Source organism: Rhineura floridana, chromosome 11, assembly GCF_030035675.1.
Source record: "Rhineura floridana isolate rRhiFlo1 chromosome 11, rRhiFlo1.hap2, whole genome shotgun sequence".
Classification (NCBI taxonomy): domain Eukaryota; kingdom Metazoa; phylum Chordata; class Lepidosauria; order Squamata; family Rhineuridae; genus Rhineura; species Rhineura floridana.
Genome location: NC_084490.1, coordinates 39172788 through 39190210, shown reverse-complemented (window position 1 = coordinate 39190210; position 17423 = coordinate 39172788). Strand labels below are relative to the sequence as shown.

General features: G+C 46.2%; 1 protein-coding gene across 1 annotated transcript; it reads left to right on the top strand.

The window, feature by feature from the left end:
* The first annotated feature begins 175 nt into the window (after window positions 1-175).
* Window positions 176-16722, top strand: SPIB (Spi-B transcription factor). Its single transcript, XM_061589084.1, has 6 exons — window positions 176-289; window positions 5872-5899; window positions 6337-6424; window positions 11735-11937; window positions 13196-13343; window positions 15521-16722. Exons 1-6 carry the CDS (start codon window positions 267-269, stop codon window positions 15817-15819), a joined length of 789 nt encoding a protein of 262 aa, XP_061445068.1. The 5' UTR covers window positions 176-266; the 3' UTR covers window positions 15820-16722.
* The last annotated feature ends 701 nt before the right edge of the window (window positions 16723-17423 follow it).

Here is a 17423-nt window from a genome sequence, read left to right as displayed (position 1 = left end):
TCTTTCCCTGGTTAAGAGGTGATAGTCAAGCAAAAGTGCTTTTTAGTCCACCATGCCAACCTAACCACTCGCCCCCACCCCCGTACTGGAAACCTAGTTGCGTAAGGCCAGCGCCAGCCACGCCTCTCCACTGGGGGAATTTCGTGCTGAGATCACTCCCTTCGCCATCGGTGGCGGGATGCTATATAAATAATCCTCCGGCCAAGTTGCAGTTGACAGCGGAGACTTACGGCCGGCTCCGGAGTAATCGTGACCGAGTAGAGGAGATGCTGGACGTAGACTACGCGCAGTGAGTGAAGGGGCGCATATATATTGGGAGTTTTTTTTAAAAAGGAAGGAGGAATCCTAAAAGTGGACTCTGAACATGTGCAGAGTGAAAAGCCAATAGCCACGACTCCCGCATATGTTGATTAAGAGGGTGGGGCGTTTAAGCAAGCGTGGAGCCCCGCACTAAGGCTGGGAGAAGATCTTTTTTCCACTCACAGGAGCGCCTGTGCCCTCGGTGCGGCGTCCGGTTGGAGGTTGCCGGCTGTGAAAACTATAAAATGCCTTGCAAAATGGCTTGCAAAGGGAATTGGCCATTTAGGGGTGGAGAGCGCCAAAGAGGAGCAAATGACTCCTGTAGGAAGGGTTGGAACTCTTGGGTTCTTTCCAGAAGCAGGGTTAGGGGGCTGTGTTGCCGAACTCCTGGGTTCTTCCGAGGAAGAGAAATTGGTGAGGGGAGCTCAGGGAGATAAGTTCACTGCGAGTCCAGACTCCTGAGTTCTCTGGATTGGGGAGAATTTTTTTTAATTTTTTTGTTTTTGTTATAAATGAGAGGGTCTACGAGGGGCTTATTTTAAACCATTCAAGAACCGTCTCCTAAAACAACTTTAAAAGCCATAAATAACAATACAAAGCTAACTGAAAACGAATAGCAACTAGAATACGCTCAGTGAGTTCATCGGAGGGATGTTATTCAGAGCCAGAATTTTGGACTTGTTAGGGCTTCTAGACTGGGAGCGCAGTTTGTATAAAGGTGGGGTACAGCAGGCACACCTTGGAAAGAGGCCTGACTGCCATCTCTTCACGCTGGGACCCCACCCTTCCTCTTAGGACCTCAGGGCAATGTACAAGGTTTCTCCCCTCCTCTTCTCCATGCAACAACCCTGTGAGGTAGCTTAGGCTGAGAGTGGGTCATTTGCCCAAGATCACCCAGTGTGGTTCATGACCTGACGCCAGATTTGAACCCAAGACCCCTCACCTGCGTAAGCCCATGCGACCTACTCCACCATAGGGTCTCCCTAATCTAATGTCAAGTGCAAAAAGTGGGTGGGTGGGGGGAAGAAGCGAAGGAACATGCAGTGGGAAGGGTATATCAAATTTCTACGCTGTGGGCGCTTTTGCCTTTGGCATTTTGTGACCAGGATTCATGTATTACACCTGTAGACAGTATTCCAGGAATTGCCAGTATTTCTAGAGACGCTGCTTTCTCTAAGGCAGGTTGCTACCAATAGCTTCAGGCAGGGCTCCTTTGTACATTCATCCCTAAGGCTGCATACGCACTATACATTTGAAGCACATTATTACCACAACCCCCAAGTACTGGGAACTGTAGTTTGCTAAGGGTGCTTGGGGGTTGTAGTTCTGTGAAGGCTAATCTACAGTTCCCAGGTTTCTTTGGGGGAAATGTGTTTCAAATGTGCTTTAAATGTATAGTGTGAACATAGCCTAAGATAAATGTTTGCAGGTATGCCTGTTCCCACCGTGGCATCTCCATGTCGGGCAAAACCTGAGCTGTTGAATTCCAACCCCCTTTTCTGCAACAGTTAAAAAGCACAGAGACTTCGCCTCCTTAAATGTGGCAAACCTGCTCCAAATTAGCAGCCTCCCTGCTGCAACCCTTTTTAATCTGATATCACCCCCTCACTGTACCCCATCCCTGACTTTCTCCTTCTCACTTTCCTTCCCCTCCTCTAGCCTGTTATGCAAATGCTGAGGCCTGCAAAGGTGGGGAAAACTGTATTTGAATATTTCCTCAGCTCACAAGAGTGTGACTGTGAGAGAGGCTGGTGCTGCCTTGCATGAGGGGAGTGTGCACAGCTTCCTCAGCCAGCTGTTTCCCTCCCAAAATGCTGGTTTTTTTTCTCTCCTTGGCCCCTCCTGCCCTAAGTGTTGATTGAGACCGTACAATATATGCCAGCTTAGAATTACACTTCATGCAACTGTAGGCTCTAGTCTTCAAAAGCTTGTGCCATAATACATTTGTTAGTCTTTAAGGTGCCATAAGACTCTTTGGGTCCTCATAAGGCTCTTTTGGCTGGTATAGCACAGTGGGGAGGAGAGCCTGGCTGGGAGTCCAGAGTATGTGAGTTCAAATCCCCACTTGTGTCTCCTGGGTGTCAAGGGCCAACTAAAGATCACCCCCACAGTGAGTGGCTCAGGGGTTACATGCCCTGCCACTTGTGCAGCCGTGGGCAAGCTGCATAGTCCCAAGGAGCCCAGATGCCCCCCAGCTGGCAGTTGTGGACAAGGAAGGGGCTGGCTGGTGTAGTTGTGGCATGCTGAGCAGGCCGTAGCCAACTGGAGAGAACTAGCCACAAAGGGAGACAATGGTAAACCCCCTCTGAATACCGCTTACATGAAATCCCTATTCATAGGGTAGCCATAAGTTGGGATTGACTTGAAGGCAGTCCATTTCCATTTTTGCTTTTCCAAGACACTTTTGTTTTATAATGTGTATGCCTTTTCCCAAGCCAATGGTCTGTCCATCCTTTCTTCATATTGCCCCCATCCAATATAAATCTGTGACCCGGAATTCTCTCATACCGACATCTCCAGGTGGGGTGGGAGAGACTCTTGCCTATACGCCTCCCTATACCCCTGGAGAGCTGCAATACTGGGCTCAATGGTCTGATTCAGCAGAAGGCAGTTTTGCATGTGCAACCACTTGTCTATTTATGCACTCTGTGAAATAACAGGGGAGGGAGGAAGCCTTCCCATTAAAGAGCCCCTCAACGGCATTTGCCCTGTTTACCTTCCCATCTTTCTTGTTCAGGATCTCCCCTTCCTGCAGGAGTTTAATTATGCAGTGAATCTACTCCCATCACCCTCTTCCCCCCCCTCCTATATATTTTATCCTCCCCTCCTCCATTTTCTTACAGATATTTCCCACCAATTTCGCCAGGGCTGGCCCAAGACATTTTGCTGCTTGAGGTAGAACAGGAAATGGCTTACCCTCCCACCCTGAGCAAGTCAAGGTGCATAGTAACCAAGGCCAGCAGAACTATTTTGGCACCTGAGACGGAAAATCCCACCATCCCTTCTCCCTCGGAGTAAAAAAATAGAGATAAAATAACAATGTTCTGCCCTTTCAAGACATGGCTGCTGCATACACACCATACATTTAAAAACACATTTAACGCCCCTGCCCCCCCCCGGCAAAGAACCCTGGGAACTGTAGTTTGTTAAGGATGCTGGGAATTCAAGTGCTGTGAGGGGTAAACTGTAATTCTTCCCAGGATTCTTTGATGGAGGAATGTGCTTTAAATGTGTTTTAAATGTATGGTGTATATATGCAGCCTGAAGAAAGTTGCCTGAGGCATCTTGCCTTAACTCTGCCAGCCTGTTTAACCTCTGACTATGCTCTCCCATTCCTTATCTGACCTGCCCTCCCCTTCTATTTCCTGTTTTAATCTTTCTCAAATCCCCTCTCTTTCTTGTTGTGCACATCTCTACTTGCCTTCAAAGACACTTTGAAGAAGTCTGTCTTTATCACATTGTTTTTTGTTTGTTTATTTATTTTTATAGTACTGACTTCCAAAAATGCTTCACAACAAAGCCTGTCTTTTGTTCATTCTCAAAAGTAGCCCAGTGAAACAGGTAGCTATTATGCCCATTTTGCAGACTGTGGGGGAACTGAGGCTGAGAGAATGTGACTTGCTCAAGGTCACCCTCCTATATCCATTGACTCTGGCTAAATATATGGCTTGAAAAAGGCAGGGCATGTACCAGTCTCTCTGTCCCTAATGCAGTGTAGAGAGTATAACATGAGGCCTTCTCTGTACTCAATACAGGATAGAATGATTATTTATCCAGATTTAGAGAATCCTGTCATATCCCCGGAGCAGGTAGCAGTATTTTCTCATTTCATGACTGGGGATTTGAAACTGCGTTTGAGGCCAACATGTAGCCTGCTGCACAAACATGGCATATAGGCATGACAATTAAGCAGGAACTGTGGGGGGCTTTAGCTTTGGCTCTTGAGGCCTAGATCTATGCAGTGTTGTGCCTTCAAATGTATTCCAGGAAATTTCAGTATTTAGGGCTTTTACTTCCCCCCATACCCCAAGGCTGGGTGCCACCAGTATTTTCAAGTCAGGGTTCCTGCAAAAAAACAGAGCAAGTACATGCCAGAGAAAAGTTTTCAGAATGGCCAAGACATTGGAATTGGTTGTGGGAGACCAGACTGTAAATATCACATCTTTTGAAAAGTCTCCACCTATAATGTGCTCCAGTGTCTCATTTGGAAACAAAATGAAGAAAGTTGTCTTGGTTCAGTTAAAGTTTGGGCAGAGTATCCCTACTTGTTGTATTGCAGGGAGGAGGAATCTGTGGTCGTCCAGATGCTGTTAGACTTCATCAGCCTCAGCCAACATGCCCAGTGATCAGGAATGATGGGAGTTGTAGTCCAGCAGCATCTGAAAGGCCACAGGTGCCCCAACCCTCATCTACTGGGGAGAGGGGCCTGCTCATTTACATGCCTTGCAGTGTTCCCCTCACTGTTAAACTTGATTTGCTGGAGTGTCCAAGATTCTCAAGGGCACAACAGGCCTTTCTCCATACCCAGTTTCCTTTTTTTTATTTATTTATTTATTTATTTATTTATTTATTTATTTATTCTGACCTTAGCTTCAATTCTAAGTGACAATGTTGGTCTACAAACTTTATTCAGGTTCCTGAGCTCTACTGGACGGCTGTTTTTTTTAAGGCTGTTTGAATCATTGGGAACAACTTGATGACGGAAGAATTCTCTTGCATTTGCAACAAGATTAGTTGTGCGGTGTAGTGTGGCCTAGCTGCCACTATGCTACAAACCTCAATATACCTATCTCCATGTGTAAAATGGGAAGAATGGTAACTCAGTCTTTCCTGTTCTGTGGGAGAAGGCCCAATCCCAATAAAGATAATACTGTAAATCTCTTTGCAAATTAGAAGCATTGCATAGATACTAAGTAACTGGCGGAGCTGCAAGCCTTAATTGGTTTAGTTAGTGGTTTAATCACAAAGGATTGCTATGAGGATAAAATGAGAGGGAGAGCAATGTACGCCTCTTGGAGCTCCTTGGAGAGAAGTGGAATATAGAAATGATATAAGGAATGCATAATAAATAGTAATTAGTAGCAACTAGGGCTATCGCTCAAAGACATCTTGATCTTCAATTTTTGTTGGTAGAGTTGATTATTTAAGGTTTACTTGGAAGAAAGCCCCATTGGACACAGTGAGATTTACTTCTGAACCAACCTATATAGGATTGCTTTGTAAATATGTGTATTGATCTTTTTAAAAAAACTTCATTCTCTTTTTTAAAAATAGCTGCTTGTTAAAGGGTGAACAATTATCCTCCTCTGGCTACTTACCTGTTTAAAACATTGATCAAAAGATCCTTCCCAGTGGCTGTGAATTAGCATGGGGGTAGGAATCACAGATTTGGAACTGAAAGGGTCCGCAGATGTCATCTAGTCAGCCTATGTAGGAAATCCGCTGATAAAGCACCTCTGATAGGCAGTATCCAGCCCCTGCTTAAAAGCCTCAATAATATCCATGAGAGAGGTGGAGAAAATTAGCATAGGTAGCTATAGCTATTGAGCAATTTCCCTTCTATTTTGGCAGGTTTGAAGGGTCCCAGTATGGATATATGGTAAGTATGTTGCCTAGGAGTCTTGAGTTTTATGGAAGGGGAGGAGGGTCTCGGAGAGAGAAGGGAGTGTAAAGCTGGGGGTTTGTTGGGAGCTGTGTATGTGTTAGCAGCAAAGACAGAACCATAAGAAGCTGCCTCTTACTGACTCAGACGATTGGTCCATCTAGCTCAGTGGCTCTCCAACAGTGGTTTCCAACAGGGAACGTTCCCAGCCCTACCTGGAGATGCCAGGGATTAAACCTGGGACCTTTTTGCATGCAAAGCAGATGCTCTACCATGGTCCATGGCCCTTCTCTTGTGTTCTTGGTGGAAGAAAGTCAGTCTAGCAGACTGGGGTGGGTTTAGGGGCCAGGAGGATTCCTGTGTTCATGTTCCAATTTGGGGGATGGAGAGAAGGGGTTTTATGTTGCTCACAAACCTGTCTGTGCCTTTCCCAGTTCCCCAATGGCTGCATCTATGACTTGGACTCTTGCAAACAAGAATCCACATTTTCCTCCTGTCTTGGAGACCCTGAGAGCTCCCCAGGTAAGATACCCTTTGGGGCTGGGGAGTTAAATGAGTGAGGCAGTGAGATTGCATGCACATTAATTGTAGGAAGCATTTTATACATCAGGAATAGCCAACATGGTGCCCTCCAGATGTTGTTGGACTGTTGGACTACAGCTCCCATAATCTCTAATAATTGGCCATGCTGGCTGGGGGTTGTTGGAAGTTGGAGTCCAGCCACATTTGGAGGGCACCATGATGGCTACCCCTGTTATACATACTGCATGAATATGTTTTCTGTTCTTTTGTTCACTGATTTGCATGTGAGATTTTTTTGCCTAGCCGTTAAGATGATCTGGAGGAGAGTCCTTCATGCACATCTTTCCTGTTTAGCAGCAGTCTGCAATAGAAAACGTCTCTCTCTTCCTCCCCCTCCTCCGGCTGCCCTCTTTGCTTGCGCAATCTGGATTTAGTCATGTACCCGGCTGTTGCCATCTGATTTCTGGGATGTGCTTGCATTATTCAGGCCTTAGTGGGAGTCTGCTGAAGATATGCACGCTGCATTATTTGCAGAGAGATACTGAGTTTGGGCTTTGTAATCTCCAGAAGGCGGGAAGGCACCTGAAGATGATAATTGAGTCCTGGGGTTGCCAGCCGCTTTTGATCGGTGGCACCCAGTTGCCAAACTACCCTGGTTTACTCTAATGTACATAATGCAGCTGCCTGACACCCATCCTCGTTCTGCTGCCTGCCATATCCATAGAATAGCTTTGCATTGAGGCTCCTGAGTTGGGAAGCAAGGAGGTGCTATTTATCAGACTGAATTGCTTGTTTAGTTTTTTAAAATCCCACCTTTCATCTAGGAAGCTCAGGGCAGCACACATGGTTTTCTTCTCCCACCCCTGCTCATTGTATATGCACAACAACCCTGTGAGGTAGGCTGAGATATAGTGATTGGCCTGTGGTCACCCAGCAGTCTCCATGGATGAGTGGAGATTTGACCCTGGGCTTCCCAGTCTTAATCTGTCACTCTAACCACTTTACCATCCTAGTTGGTTTTATGGGCCTTCCCGCTCATGTCCAGAAGTGCTTCAAACTCCATCTGACAATGCCACAGGGTGGCTCTCTATACCTCACCTTCTGCCTTAAACGATGATCCTCCATACACCAACCCACACCCAGACTATAAAATCATCCTTTCCAAAAAGCAGAGAGTTGGCTGAAGTGAACAAACCACTCCAAGAGGTGTCTTGCTAGTAGGTTTTTATTTACCTCCTGCCTTTCTTCTATTATGGAATTCAAGATGAAGCACACAGGCCGTCTCCCATCCAGGCACATGCACAGACTTGGACCTGCTTAGCTTCAATAATGCAGCTACAGACAATGTCCTAAGACTTATTTTTAGTGTTTCTCATCTTAGAGTGGTGAACGCACACAAAAGGGACTTGTCTCACAGCCTGCAGCTCCACATCTTCCCTTTCTAATATTGCTGCCGTTTCTAACTAGATGACCTCTCATGATCTTAAGCTTAATTTGACCAAAAGCAGAGCTATTGGTCTGGGTTGTTTCCCCCCCCCTTCTCTTTTTCTGTCACTCCAGGGACTGCTTCCATTCTTCCTTCTCCAAAACCTTTGTGACTTTTCCCTCTTTTCTTCTATTGTTCAAGCTACTGCAAGTAAAAATAACGAAGAGCCTTCCCTGCCCACCTGTCCTGAACACTCTGGAAACTGAAAAAAGTAACTTGCTGTTGCCAAATTTTGCCCAGTTTGACTTAATTGCCATTTTTCCTTTCTGGTGGTTTGCCTTCTTCTTGGCTTCACCATCTTGCCTCTGTTCTTTGCTGATTACTTGCCTCCCCCACTTGTTTGCCCAAGTTTCATCCTTTGTTTTTTTAGGCTTCTGTTTCCTTATCAGATTCCAGTTTTAAGCTGCTGCTTTTTTCTTTTTTCTAACCCCCCCTTCACTCTTTGGCTCCCCCTTTATCTCTCTTTTATTTGCTTTCTATCATTGTCTTCTGTTTGGCCTCACTCCCTTGCTTCACAGAAGATTTTGGTGGGAAGCTGCTGCCTGGGGTGACACCAGGGAAGGCCAAGGCTGCGGGCAGGATATACTGCTTTAAAAATCCTGGTTCCGTTTCAGCTAGATCCACTACTTTCTGTGCACGTACATGGGCAAATATACTAAGATGCTGTAAAGTAAGGAACTTCCTTTGCTGAGTTTCCCTTTTGGTTGCCATACTAAGGGGAGTGTGTTAGCTACTGAGTAGAGTCTGCTCAGTGGCTGACTTGCCTCCTTTCACTCTGGCTCCAATCATCAGGAAAAGACACTGAAGACATTGGGATCCTGATCCCAAAAAAGTAAGGGGTCTAAGACCTTTTGGGACCCTAGACAACTACACCCCTGCATATATGGAGACCCGCTGCCTGCATCAGCACCATACATTTAAAGCACTATTTAACAGTCATCCTGAGAACTGTAGTTTGTTATAGAAGTTAGCTTGTTGCACCCAACTGCCCACCCATCACTGTATGTAGCCCTGAGGGGGCAAGAAAGTTGCCCACCCCTGCTCTAGAAGGCTGTCAAAGCCTATGCTGCAGCTTCTAGAACTGGGGGAGAGTTAGTAGCCAGGAATATGTAGGAGTTTCTTTAATACTGGGATGTATTAAAAACAAATCTTTGTTTAGCACTGTGTTAAACGTGGATATATTTTTTTTCTTTGGAAAGTGTTTAGGGATAGTAAAAATCCAAAATTAATAATGCCAGGGAGCCAATGGCAGTCTAAGCTTTTGAGTGTGTTTGCGAGTATCTCTGATATTGCAACAACATCTCCAAGAGAAGAGATTCACTGTCCCTGAGAGACTCCCCTCATGTCCAGTTTACACTTTCTCTATATTTATATTTTTAAATCACACAACGCTAAATAATATGCACACATTTTTATATGTGGCAAATTGGGAATGTTTGAACCTCAAGTGAGATCTGTAACAAAAGGTTGTTGTGTAGACTGCCCTTTCTCAGGATTCCAACCAGCCAGCCATGCCCTCTTCCAGGATGCTCTATTACATTCCTCCTTTCTCTCCCTTGTTTTCCATCTCTATTTTGATTAGATAAGGATCTACGTTTGGGATAACTGAGTTCACTCTTTGTATATAGGATTTAGACTTTTTCTCCTTTGCTAAGTAAAACAGGTGAAAGATTCTCCTTCCTATCGAGTTTCAACATCCTCCCCCAGCGTTGGTTTCTAAAACTACTCCCTCTAATGGGGAGAGGTGAGATTTCAGTCTTTCATCTGGGATGCGCTTGCCGCTCCCTATGCAAAATCAATGGCTTAATGCATTTGCACACACTCAGGCCTGCATCTGTCAGGTACACAGAAAGGCCTTTGTAGTCTGAGCTGAATGACACTCCCACCACCTTTCTGCTTTTGTAGCCGACTGAGAGACCCAAGTGGATGTTGGGAGTCAGGGCTCCAGAGTGCAGAAAGTGGAGAGTGGGTGTTGGGGCCGCTCCAAACCTTGTGCTGCGGCCTGGTTTTTTCCAGAGTGAACCTGTCCTGTTGAGTGTGAAGGGCAGACACATCCATAAACAAGCAATGGACATGAGTGCAAATGATGTATGGGAGACCTGAAGCCAAAGAGCCCCCCATCCCACTACTATAAGAATTACAACTAGCCTCATAAGCATGAAGGAGGGGGAAAAGGAGAAAAGAAAGGTATCAAGGCAACTTTTTAAATAAACCCACAAAAGTTACTAACCCTATATATAATTTTTTTGCTAGCATTTCCATGCTGATGGTGGAGGAAGAGGAGCATGGAAAAAAGCAGTTTAAAAAAACACTTTCAGCTAAGCAGACTGGTGAGGAGGGATGGAGCGATCTGACCTGCCTCTGACAGCCCACTGCATTTCCATGCTAGTTGTACAGGATGGGACTTCCCTTCCTCTGCGATCAGCATGGAAACCAAGCAAACTGGGAGAGGAGAGATCCGTTCCTCTATATGCCAGTCTGCTCACTCACTTGCATAGAATCTGTCAGTTCTTAAATACAAGGCTGATACGAAGTTCGGGCATAGGTGATAGGCCTACCCTAAGGCATAGCAAACATGAACCTTGGGGAAAGGATAAGGAGCTTTTCAGCCCTAATCAGTGATTTCAACAACAAAGGCAATAAGGATAGGATTAATAAGTTCCTTTTAAAAAACTAAAATGAGATTTTGCCTATGCTTATGCAGAACAGGCAGAAAGCAGATTGGGATCCACTGGTAGATTGCTGGATGATTTGCAGTACATAATACAGGTTGTCTCTGGGCATGACTGTTTGGGAGTAGAGGGTAATTGGCTCTCCTCTCAAGCTAACATTTTGCACCTAGCTCCATCCCCTTGAGCCACTATTTTACACCAGCTTTTGTTTAGTGGACCTATCAATTAAATATAAATATAAATAAATATATGCATACAAAGTAAACACTGCAAGCTTGACGTTTGCTCCAACCTGCCAATTGCTGGACACCGCAGAAGGTGAGAGTGCTGTTGCACTCAGGTCCTCGTTTCAGGTTTCCCATAGGCATCTGGTTGGCCAATGTAAGAACAGGATGCTAGACTATATGGGTCTTTGGCCTCTTCTTGTGTTCTTAACTGGATATAGAATACTCTGCTACTTTTCTTTTCTTTTAAAAAAATGTAATGTGATCCTGGGTGGTTTGATAGTCAGATCTCTCTTGAATCTCCTTTCTGACAATGCAGGGTGGGGAACCTAAGTCCTGGCAAGTCAATGTGGCCCTCAGGCCCTCTCTGTCTGGCTCTCAGGACTGTTCTCAGGCCACACTGGCCCAGCTTCACACCCTCCTTGAAGGTTCTTCGCCTGACTGGAATGTCTCTTTGAACTCTGATTATGCCTCTTGCTTGCCTGGATAGAGGACAGAAAGGGGTGGGGGAGGGAAATTACCCTACTGTACAAAATGTAAAATGCACATTCATTGCTCTGCCCACTTCTGCTCTGGCCCCGCTGGAAGGTTGCCCAGAAGGCAATGCAGCCCTCTGGCTGTAAAAGAGCCAGTGTAGTGTAGTGGTTAAAATGTTGGACAGGGATGTGGGAGACCAGGGTTCATCCCCTCGGCCATGAAGCTCACTGCATGACCTTGGGCCAGTCACTATCTCTCAGCCTATCCAACCTCACAAGGTTGTTGTGAGGATAAAAAGTGTGTGTGTGTGTGTGTAGAACCATGTTTGTGCACCACCTTGAGCTCCTTGGAGGAAAAGTGGGATCTAAATGTAATAATAATAGGCTTTTCCGCCCCTGACTTAATGGGTTGTACTTTTAGATCTCCTTTTTACTTAATGGCTTCTTTTCAGAGTCCTGTATGAACTGGCTAGAGATGCAGGAGCCTGGATATGAAGCCTTCGAGGTAGGGCATCTGGCCCAGCTGCAGAACGTCCAAGTCTCCTACCTGCATGGCTCTTATCCCCAGCTCTCCATGGATTCTATCTACAGCCAGGATGGAGTGATACCCCCACAGAACATGTGCCTTGTGCCCAAGGAAGACTACAACACACAGGTGAGGGTGGTATCCAGTGGATTTGGGAAGGGGGAGGAGACAGCTGGGACCACTGGGTTCTCCTTGTGGAGGGGGTGGGGTCCAGAGAGTCTGGAAGTGGGAATCCAGAAAAGCTGGGTTCTCAGATAAAAGATTGGGGTTAGGTGAGTAAGAGAAAGTGCTGTTGGGTGTTAAAGAGTCCTCTAGGTCACACCCAAACAATATGTTTAAAGCACTCTTAGAGCACTTTACGAGTCATGGAGAACCCTGAGAACAGTAGTTTGTTAAAGGTGCTGGAAATTGTAAGTCCGTGAAGTTAGCACCCTTAACAAACTACACTTCCCAGGAATTTTTTTGGGGGGAGGGGAGGGCATGGCTGTTTGTAAGAGTCCTTTAAATGTACAGTGTGGATGTGACCCTAGATTTGTTGGAAACAAAAAATAGAGATAACCCTTTTGCCTTGTGACCTGTGTTCTGGGTTTTTCTCTGCTGTAATGCAAAGCTGCAGCCATGGGTGTGGTTGATTTTGATTGGGGGAAATGACATCTGGGAAAGGGTTGAATGCTCTCTACCCCAGCACCACTGCTCTGATCAAATTGGCAGGCCCTGTCCTGCTGCTATGGTTCGTTTAAAAAGAAAAAGGAGTGTTAAGAAGATCCAGTCATGGTTCTCTGGCATAATGTGTTGTTTTGGCCCCGCTTAAAACTACCAGTCAGAAGGCTCAGCAAAATGTTGCAGTCAGTGGCAGCTGGTGGCTCAATGTCAGTGGGGCAGTGGAATCTGCTCCGGGTTTTAGTCTGAACTATTGAGGAGCTGTCCAGTGTGCTGAACCCCCCCCCCCAACCGTTCCTTGAAAGTGCAGACTAAAACCCGGAGCAGATTCCACTGCCCCACTGACATGGAGCCACCATCTGCCACTTGTCACAGTGCATTCCTAGCCCCTAAGCGCAATGGTCTTATTTGGGGCTCCAGCCAACCTAGAACAGGAGCCTTGTTTCAGCAAGAGGAAGAAAATAATACCTTATGTTTTCCTATCCTCCTCAAACTTCCTCCTGCTGTGCTAGATATTATAGATATAGTCACAGATAGCATTGAAAGGCTTGGATTAAAGGGTTGCGTTTCATAAAAAAAAGAATGAAGGGAGATCCCATCACGACTCTCCTGTGTTGTAGTATTGCTCCTATGTTCCTAGGGCTGGACATTCCCCTTTTGTCCAGTTTAACTTTTTCTCCTTTTTCTTTCCGTCCTCTATTTTTCCTCCATGGTTTGACATCTACAGATGTACCTCCCCTATGACCAGTACCCTGTTCCTGGGGAAGCGTCTAGCCCCTCATCTGAAGAAGAGGAATTCCACGGGGATAGTCGGAATCTGGAAGTGTCTTCTGACAGCGATTTGGAGGAAAATCTCTCGCCCGGATTTGATTCAGGTGGGTTTCTCCATCCCCTGATTTTAGATCCCAGCAAGTCTGTGCCTCTTTTGTGTCTGCACGCAGAAATATCTACTGCAGCCAATTGTGCTTCCCACTGGTGGTCTCTTGAGCACTCACACTTGTGTAAAGAGATAAATCAGTGAAGATGTAGGGAAGACGGTGGCCAGTTCTCCAGGGGTGGCAAAGGGTTGTTAATTGGCCCATGGCCCTCATAGAGTCACCATTCTCACACCGCTGTGTACAGCTAAGAATTCCAGAGTCTGCGAGGCCTGAGCCTCACGTGATGGTGAGCAATACCAGATGTACTTCAGTAAAAGCTAATTATGTAGAGTCACAGTGTGCAAGGTCACATCAGGCAAAGTGCAGTAAGCAAAGTCTTGTCAGGCAAAGTTGCAGGAGGCAGAACCTGACAGGTCAGGTTCAGGAAACTGTAGCACAGTGCATTCAGGGTCAGGCATACCACATCAGGACTCTGGAAAGCTCCCCACAACCTCATAGCAGGTGGAGCTTTCCCCTATATTGTAGGCAATGAAAGGAAGTTGCCTTAGCAGAGAGCTGAAGCCTTATCGAGGGAGGCAAGTCCTGTTCTGCATTAGGCCCTGCCTTCCTGAAGGAGCTGGCTGTATTCTTCTAAAGGACCCTTGCCATGTCCTCTATCCACTGGCTTCTGTGAGGTCAGGGAGATGAGAGATGCTAATGGGAACTCGCTGTCTGAGTGAAACGATCAGTTAGGAGGGTCCAAAAGAAGGTACCAAAGGTTTCCTTCCACCTCTAGGTGAAACAGTCTGTACCTCATTCCCTATGGCTACTAAGCATGGTGACTATGTTCTGCCGCCACTGTTGGAGGCAGTGTGCCTCTGAATGCTAATTGCTGGGAATCACAAGTGGGGAGAGTGCTGTTGTGATCATGTGCTCCTTGTGGGATTCCCTTAGGCATGTGATTGGACACTGCGAGAACAGGATGCTAGACTAGATGGGCCATTGGCCCGATCTAGCAGGCTCTTATGTTTTTATGTCCTTATCCAAGTCTTCCTTGGGGCACTGCAGAGCTAGGGAGCCATGACATCAGTGCTTATGCCATGCCCCAGTGTGAGAACCTGTTCTGATTCACAGTATGAATGGGCACCCTGCAGCCGATTATTAGGTACAGGAACACTCCTTTCCACATTGAGAAAGGCCACATCTGCACCACACATTTAATGCACTTTAAACAGGCATGGCTTCCCCCAACTGGGAACCGTTATTTGTTAAAGAAGCGGAGAGTTGTTAGGAGATCCCCTATTCCCCTCATAGACCTACATTTCCTAATGTTCCCTGGAAAGAGGGAATGACTGTTAAACCACTCTGGGTTTAATGTCAGACATTTTGATCCATTCCTTATAGCGAGAAGTGGCTTGCCCCGCAATAGCATCCCAGGCTTGGAGGGTGCCCCAAAAGAATATTAAAATCTCTTTTTAATTTATATTAGGGCAATACCTAATTTAGGTATTTTAGGCTAATCACAATGTCACAAAATAGTGTGCAAGCTTTCAAGTTCTCCAGAACTCTTCATCAGGCAAGAGTGGCGGTGGGGAGGTCGGCGGATGGTGAAGCTGTTGGAATCTCCATCTGGTCACAGTCTGAAAATGGAATGTGGGTGAGGATAGCAGGCATTTAAATGAGAATCAATCCCCTCCCACATTCCATCCTAAGACTGTGACCAGATACAGATCCTATTATTCACCATCACCCATTATTTTCTCTCTTTCCCTTGCCTTGTTTATGCTGTAGCCTGATGAAGACTTCTGGAGAGCTTGAAAGCTTGCACAGTATTTTGGTGACTTTTTGGTTTGCCTAGTAAGGGTCAAATAAAAGTATTGCCTTGATATGAATTTTGCAATCTTTCTTATGGGCCAAAATGGGTATCTCTTTTTTATTTTTTGGAATTATGAATTTTATTTACCACTGCCACCACCTGGACATTCACCTTCTTAAATTTGCTTTAAAGTGTCCTAGTCCTTATGGTTTGCTGAGAAGAATTATTTTGAGCCTGTGCCACCCTTGGACAGTTAGAAAAGCTATGCATGTATAGTCTGTTCCCTCTTTGGGACCCATTCCCCACCCCTCACCCCGGTAGCAGCCTGTGCAAATCATCTCGACACACTCATCTGAGTGTTTTTTGTCACCCTCTTCAGGCTCCCGGAGGAAGTTGCGCCTCTACCAATTCTTGCTGGAGCTCTTGGATCGCGGTGACATGAAGGAATGTGTGTGGTGGGTGCAACGTGATGCCGGCATCTTCCAGTTCTCCTCAAAGCACAAAGAGGTCCTGGCACATCGCTGGGGCCAGCAGAAGGGCAACCGTAAGAAGATGACTTACCAGAAGATGGCCCGGGCGCTGCGCAACTACAGCAAGACAGGCGAGATCCGCAAGGTGAAGAAGAAGCTCACGTACCAGTTTGGGACCTCTCTGCTGGGCCAGTCGGCCCCCTCCTAAGCCCCCTGACCAGGAGCATGAGGCTGGGACAGTTGACAACAATCAGATCTCCATTCTCTGCCTTCCCCAGAATCTCATTCTGGTGTCCATCAGCCAACCCACATGGAAGCCTCTTCGCTGGCATGCTGTGGCGGGAATAGACATGAAGACCTAAATGAGGGGGGTGAGTTCTAGTGGGTTACAGTAGAATAGGACAGGGGCGAAGGCACCTAGATGCTCTGCCAAAGCAGGGGTTGGGGATTTGCACCGGGCCTGCTGGACCTTTCTTGGAATGGATGTGGATAAAATATGATACAGCAGAGATAGGCATGGGAGCAAAGCATTCTGGGATCCCTAGCAGGCAATTGGTCTTTCCTGGGTTGATTGGGAGTGAGGACTCTCAACAGCCCTTTTGGCAGGGTCCAGTCCATATTTTTCCTTGCTGGGAGTAAAAAGGGGGTGGTGTGGGGGGACGCTAATCACATTGGTGAGAGTGGGGAGTGGATCCATGCGGTTACCTTCTGATAGGTTGGGGGGCAGAGCTACACTGAGATGGAAACCAGGAGGGCAGTGGTACTCTGGGTGGGTGGATTTGCACAGCTGGGCTGGGGCCAAAGTTTGGTCAAAGGGCATCCCTGAATTCTCTGTCTCCACTGCTTCAGCTAGCAAGTTGGGCAACTGGTGGCTTAAAATGGAGGGAGATTTTGTGAGTATCAATGCAGGGTGCCAGGTTTTCCAGAAGGAGAAGGAGATTATCTCTCTCAGGTGGGGCAGGGGCACCTAAATCTCTTGCCCCAAGAATTGTATATGTATGTGTATATATATAGTCAAGATGTTTATTTAATACTATAAGGTCTGGGAGTGTTTTTCAAATCTCCAAAAGTTTTTTTGTACAAAATCTGATTTTTTAAAAAAATTGATCTCTTCTGTATAAATTGTAAAATTTGCAAATAAAATTTTAATGAGTTTGCATAGCTTTTTTTTAGGGGGAGGGGGCTCAATAAAATCTTATTTTGGAGTATTGGGGAGTAGAAAGGCTGTACTGCCTTGTGAGCTTTTGAGAAGGGTGTAAGGTTTGGGCAAGACTGACCTGATTGTGCAAAAGAATAATTCGGTGGCTTTGGGTAACAATAAATTTTGGGCATCAAGAAACCTAGGAAACTGCCTTAAACCAGGCCAGGCTCTTTGTCCATCCAGCTCAGTATTGTCTACTCTGATAGGCAGCAGCTCTCCAGGCTGTCAGGCAGCAAATGGTCTTTCCATCATCTGCTACCTGAGATCCTTTTCTCCCTGGGACTGAACCTGAGACTTTTTTCACGCCAAACTTGGGCTGCATCACTAAACTGTGGCCCTTCCCTAGGCTATAATAATCCTGAATGTACATTCTTCACCCCACCACCACTTTATTCCTCACCTCCACCTTCTTCTCCTCTCTTCGTCATCACACCCACACCCTACATTTAAAACAAATGGCTTCCCTTAAAGAATCCTGGGAACTAGTAGTTAAGGGTGCTGGGAATTATAGTTCTTGCAAGGAGAAAACTACAGTTCCCAGGGTTCTTTGAGGGAAGCCGTGTGCTTTAAATGTATGGTGTGGATGTGACCACAGTGTAAGTTCCTCTGGA